Source organism: Garra rufa, chromosome 22 (genome assembly GCF_049309525.1).
Source record: "Garra rufa chromosome 22, GarRuf1.0, whole genome shotgun sequence".
Classification (NCBI taxonomy): Eukaryota; Metazoa; Chordata; class Actinopteri; order Cypriniformes; family Cyprinidae; genus Garra; species Garra rufa.
The window spans coordinates 40276662-40283267 of NC_133382.1; the positions used below are offsets into that span (position 1 = coordinate 40276662).

The following is a 6606-nucleotide window of genomic DNA, read 5'->3' on the forward strand; positions in this document are numbered from 1 at the left end:
ATGAAACATGGTTTACAGCATCAGATGCTGTTAAAGGGCTTCACCTTCACTGTCTCTAAAAAGCTCTCTTTGTGAATAATTATCGCAAGATATCTCTATAAGGTACACAAAATTACTTTAATTTGGGCTGTGACCTCAAAGTTGTGAGATACAGAAACACTGTTGCCATACGTAAAAAAATGTCTCATTTCTGACCCACATTCAGTGAATGACGCATGTGTTGATACGGATCGTTCAGAACCGGTTGTGACCCGCTCATGTGATCTTTCAGTCACTGTGTCAGAGGCAGCAGATTTTGTTCCTCAGGGTAATTTCACACTTTACTCTGGTAAATCAAGCTCAGGTTCACATGCAGTGATGACCTTCAGGACGGATTTAGGGCAACAGTGACCTGAGGAATCGTCTGCCCTAAAAACACACTAAAATGAGCTGAAAACCCAAAGAAAGGTCTTCTGTGACCCTGTACAGGTTATGGATGCTGGGAAAAGTAGGGCAGATCAAACTCCAAAATGTTTGTTTATATTAATCGTAAATATTTTTTAAATAATCATTCTAATAGCATAGTTAGGGGCCAAGCACCGAAGGTGGGTAGGCACCTATTGTATCCGTTAGAATTCTTATTATTCTTTTTCTTCTGCCGCAAGTCTATGGCAGCCCATAGAACCGCTTGCGGGAAAGTTGTATGATTTGGCACGCTGAGAGAGCACAGTCTGAAATGTCACCGTAGCTAATTTGGAGTCTCTAACTCAAACTCTCTAGCGCCACCACTTGTCCAAAGTTTCACTTTCTTTTTGGTCAAAACTTTTGAACCGTAAGCCACAAAATCAAAATTCTTTTTTTTCTCTGTATCCTTGGGTCATGCCGAGTCGAATGAACACCAAAATTCGTCCTAGACGGTTTGTCTGATTTTCACCAAAATTGGCTTAGATCATCTTCAGACCATTGTTGGCAAAAAGTTATGGAATTCAAGTTGATTGGACAAACCGTTTTTGAATAACGTGCTAATTAATTCTACGAAAAGCGTGCAAAAATGGATGTGAGGCCATATCTCTGCAACGCTTTTGAGTATTGAGACCAAACTTGGTGTGTGTTATAACAAGCATGGCCTGAGGCTACCTGCAGTGTTTCATCACAGTGCCATCTAGTGGTCAGGAGATATGACAATTGGCTATTTTTGCTTATAACTTCTCAGTGCTTTGGCCAAAAATCTCAAAACTCATCCGAAACACCCGTTAGATTCGGAGGAGCATGCCGAGTCGAACCATATCCAATTTTCCCATGTCAGCCATTTTGGGTGTCGGCCATTTTGAATTTAGTTTTAAAATGCTGTATCTTGAGAACAGATTAGCGTATCGTTTCGACAATAATTACAAAAATGTTCGGCACCATGCCCTGAATGAACATAAAAATTTCGAAAAATCCTAATAACTTATGTGAAAAATGGCTTATTGTAATGAAATTTATCTCAAAATATTCATTGGGTCAGGCTGAGAACATTGATATCAATTATGCCAAAATTGGCCTAACTTCCTGTTCGCCATTTTGATTAAAGTAGAAAACCTACTTTTTCGAACTCCTCCTAGACCGTTAGTTGGATTTTCACCAAATTTGACTCGGATCATCTTCAGACTATGCTGACAAAAAGTTATGGATTTTGTGTCAATGTTTGAAACTGTTTTCATTTAACGCATCAACGAATTTGCTGGAAAGATGCCAAAGCGCATCTGAAGCTGTATCTCTACAAAGCTTTGAGATATTTGCACCAAATTTGGTACGTGGCATCACCATCTAACACTGATTACACCACATCAATTTGGTAACAGCGCCACCTATTGGTCAAGAGTAATAAACCATTCATTAACTATGAATTATAAAATGGACAAAAATGCTAATAACTGTAGACAGCATTAGCCTATTGTAATGAGATAGTCTCAAAATATTCCTTGGTTCATGCCGACAACATAGATACCAATTATGCCACAGCTGGCCAATCTTCATGTCCGCCATTTTGGTTTGTTGAAAACCTACTTTTTTTAACTAGTCCTAGACCGTTCGTCCGATTTTCACCAAAATCGAGTCAGATCATGTTCAGACTGTGCTGACATAAAGTTATGGATTTCATGTTGATAGATGAAACCGTTTTCGTACAGCGCCTCTATACATTTTAGGCTTGATGTGAAAATGACTCTGAGGCTTTATCTTTGGAAAACTTTGACATAATGACACCAAACTTTGTGTGTGCCTTTGTCACCTCACACTAAACACACCACATCGATTTGGTAACAGCACCACTTGTTGGTCAAACGTAATAAGCATTAAATCATATCAGTAGGTGTTCTACATAATTTTTCTGTAATTTTGACTAAAATCATCTTAAAATTGCTTCCTTTTACTTATTGTTGCAGTTGGTTTGCTGTTCCTGCCATCCTTAGCTCCTCATTTTGCCCTTTGAATGCTTGGCCCCGTAATTGCTGCTTGCAGCTATATTTATTATTATTATTATTATTATTAATAAATATTTTATAATAAAGTTTTGTTATAATTAAATTGCATTCTATATGTAGTATTTTTTAAAAATATTTTATTACAGTATTTTTATTATTTAATTTCTTCTAATTGTTTTATTTACTGACTAAACTTATATTAATACATTTATATTAAAACCGCCCTCCAGTGTAGTATTACCTTACAGATAGGTCCTTCAAGATATCTTAGAGAGGTGAGGTGTCCAAGTCGCAACATCTAACTACTGGGGTGCCTCAGGGCTCAGTTCTTGGACCACTTCTCTTCTCTGTTTACATGGCATCACTAGGTTATGTCATTCAGAAACATGGCTTTTCAGATCACTGCTATGCTGATGACACTCAACTCTACCTCTCATTCCATCCTGATGATCCGACGATAGCTGCTCGCATCTCAGCTTGTCTAACAGACATTTCTTGCTGGATGAAGGACCATCACCTTCAACTCAACCTTGCCAAAATAGAACTGCTTGTGGTTCCATCAAACCCATTGTTTCATCACAATTTCACCAGCCAGTTAGGCAGATCAACCATAACTCCTTCAAAGACAGCAAGAAACCTTGGAGTTGTGATTGATGATCTGCTGACTTTCTCAGACCACATTGCTAAAATCACAGATTTGCTTTATTCAACATCAGGAAAATCAGGCTCTTTCTTTTGGAACATGCTTCACAACTCCTTGTTCAATTTCTTGTTCTGTCCAGACTGGACTATTGCAATGCTCTTTTGGCAGGTCTTCCAGCCAGATCTATCAAACCTTTACAATTGATCCAAAACACGGCTGCAAGATTAATTTTTAACGAGCTGTAAAGAACTCGCATCAAACCTCTGTTTATCAATTTGCACTGCCTACCAGATTTAAAGCATTTATGTTTACCTATAACATGACTGGCTCTAAACCTTTACCTAAATGTATTACTTCATCCATCCCAAAGAGGCACAAAATCACTTTCACTGGTTTTTACCTTTAAATGTCCAACTCAAACCGAGCAGCTGAGTCTTTAGTCATCTTCAAGAATCGGCTAAACGCATCTCTTCCATCTTTATTTGACCCTCTAACTCTTGCATTCTCTATTCTATTTTTGTAAAAAAAAAAAAAACTAGCTTTTCTATTTTTTATATCGTCTGTCTTTTCTATCCCTTTACTTTTTATTTATTATGCAATAAACAAAAAGCAAAAAAAAAAAAAAACTCACACTAGCTTGCTCTGTTCTTTTTCTATTCTGCAAAATGACAATGTAATGTAAATGTAATAACATTTGCACATGTATTTACACATTATTATGTCTGTGTGTTGTAGGTGGTGATGAAGTTGGTCCGGTTGCTTCCTGATGGTCACCGGATGAAGCGGGAGGTTGATATGGCGTTAGACTCCGTCAGTGAGACGATGACGCCGCTGCACTACCACCTGCGGGAAATCATCATCTGCACCTACAGACAGGTAGAGGGCGCTCTGTCATATCATGTGTTCTAGGGTTGCACGGTATACCGGTACTACGGTAGTATCGCGATACTAAAGCTTACAAATACCCGCGGTGCCATTGCATTTTTGAAACGGTAGTATCGTCCAAACGGTAGCACCATAAGATATGTTGTATGCACGGCAGGAACACTGTTTAAAACGTTCATGCACGCCAGCAGAAACATTACAAGTTGACTGCCAAAATGTCTTTCTGCTGTGCTTTGTGTAGTACAAGCAGTGTATAGGCTTTATATGCTATTCAGTGTTTCACCATGCTTCAGTTCAGTTTGAAATGAGAAGCTGCACGCGCACGTCCTTGTTCACGCTGCAGTTTCAGAAGAGAGGGTCTGATTCAGACGACTGTCTAATGTTATTTTAAAAATATCAGCCCAAGAATCAATTATTAAACATCAAAATATTTTACTAGACAGAATTTTCGTATTTTTATTCATTTGCCCACTAGAACATGTGTAATAATTTGTTTCTGGAAGCATCTTTGCGATCACGAATGCAATTCCATTCATTAACATAGTGGTTTTGACCTTGGTTCTTATCAATCATTATATATATATAACTTGGACATTTTAAGATATGGCAGCAAAAATGCCCGTGACAGTTCAGCAATAAGACACGAGCAAGATGTTTTAGTTTCGTTTCTGTGTTCGAATCTGAATTTGCGTTAGTTTGGGCGAATCACTGATTCACTAAGCCATTCATAAAAACGAGTCATTTGATTCACCCCTGAATGATTCAGCCGTTTTGAAAGAATCGTTTGAACAACTCAGTGATTCAATCATGAACACTGCTGCCATCTGCTGGCGGTTTTAAGTTTCCCGTCATGTTCCATTCTTTTCCAACATATTTTTGTATTCAGAGTTTTGTATTTAAAACATTTATCTTATATCATTATTTATGCAATTATAAGTACAGTCTAAATGCATAAATACCACATCTAAATGTCACTCTATGAAGCTTCTGTGCAGTGCTCAGATGACTTTTGTTGACATGATTTCATGGATAACAATAGCCAGTCATTTATTCACATTAGTGAAGTATTCAGAGAAAAATCTTGCCTGTTTTCATTTACATCTTTTTATTTATGAATTTTTTTATTCATTTTGTAGATTTGAATTTTAAATTAACAAAATACTGCATGGTATCGCGATACTACTTGGTATCGTGATACTTCAGCTGGTATAGTATCGTAAGTCATTTTTATGGTATCGTGACAACCCTAATGTGTTCAAAGATTCTGTCATTGCGTGTTGCTTTAGTCTGTATGATGTATATCATGCACAAAAAACGCCAAGAGTTTTCATAAAATGGTCATCTTATATTTGATTGGCTGGTTTAGAGTTGGGTTTACCAGCTTGATACTGTGACTTTGGAGGATGAAATAGTTGCTGAAAGTTTTTAAGGTTCATGAGTATTCATATTCAGATTTTTGTGTGAGAGCTAGTTTTTTTTTTTTTTTTTGGTCATTTTGTTTTTATTTTCTATTAATTTTCCATTTTCATATTCATTTGTTTTTGTTTTTAAAAAGCTTTGTTTTAAATTAATTTAAATAAATATTTGCTCTAAATTTTTATTTATTTATTTAAAATAGTTTTAATTTATTTTAAATAACAAAACAAAATACTTTATTGTATTATATTAATATATATGTGCATTTATCGTTTATTTTCTGTTATTTATTTTATTGTATTTATTCATATTAAATTAACTTAAATTAAAAATAAAATAAATGAAAATAAAATAAAATAAAATTTTATTCTTCATATATGACCATGCACCACAAAACCAGTCATAAGTGTCAAGTTTTATTTAAATGAATAAATAAGTTTTCCATTGATACACAGTATGGTTTGTTAGGATAGGACAATAATTGGCTGAGATGCAAAAAATCAAAATAATGAGAAAATCACCTTTAAAGTTGTCCAAATGAAGTTCTTAGCAATGCATATTACTAATCAAAAATTAAGTTTTGATATATTTATGGTAGGAAATGTACAAAATATTTTCATGGAACATGATCTTTACTTAATATCCTAATGATTTTTGGCATAAAAGAAAAATCAATTATTTTGACCCATGCAATGTATTTTTTATTTTATTTTATTTTATTTTATTTTGGCATTGTATTTTACTCTTGTGTCGTCTCAGAGAGTCCTCTAGATGGCAGCGCGTTTCATCCAGAGACACGCTCGCTTTATAGATTTGCACAATTACACCATAATCAGACGCTTATCAACTTTACCCTCTCTTCATAAGACGAGCCTAAATGTCAAGAGTCTCCTTGATTCCATTAAAAGGATTCTGGAAAAAACCCTCTAATGTTTGTTTGAGGCTTTTGATCCAAACTTTTCCACGTGCATTAAGATCTGCAGTGGTCTGTGAAAGCCTAATGACTGACAGACGCGTCCGCCGGCGCTGTGGCGTGAGTGTATTCTGTGACGTTTGCGTGTGTGTAATTGTGTTTGTGGGTCAGCTCCGTCCCAGGCGTCGCCGTACGCTCGGCACTTCGAGTGTCGCTCTTATGTAAAGCTCAGAGGGGCGACGGGCGAATCAATGCAGGTTTGTGCAGCGAGAGCCGCTCCAGCCCGTCTCCATCCGCTCTCAATG

General features: G+C 36.4%; 1 protein-coding gene across 1 annotated transcript in view; it reads left to right on the forward strand.

Moving 5' to 3' along the window:
- Positions 1-3996, forward strand: part of pald1a (phosphatase domain containing paladin 1a) — a 53648-nt gene extending 49652 nt beyond the window's left edge. The window contains exon 18 of the mRNA XM_073827970.1: positions 3823-3996. Coding sequence (XP_073684071.1) covers positions 3823-3996 — 174 coding nt within the window. The remainder of the gene's footprint in view (positions 1-3822) is intronic.
- The last annotated feature ends 2610 nt before the right edge of the window (positions 3997-6606 follow it).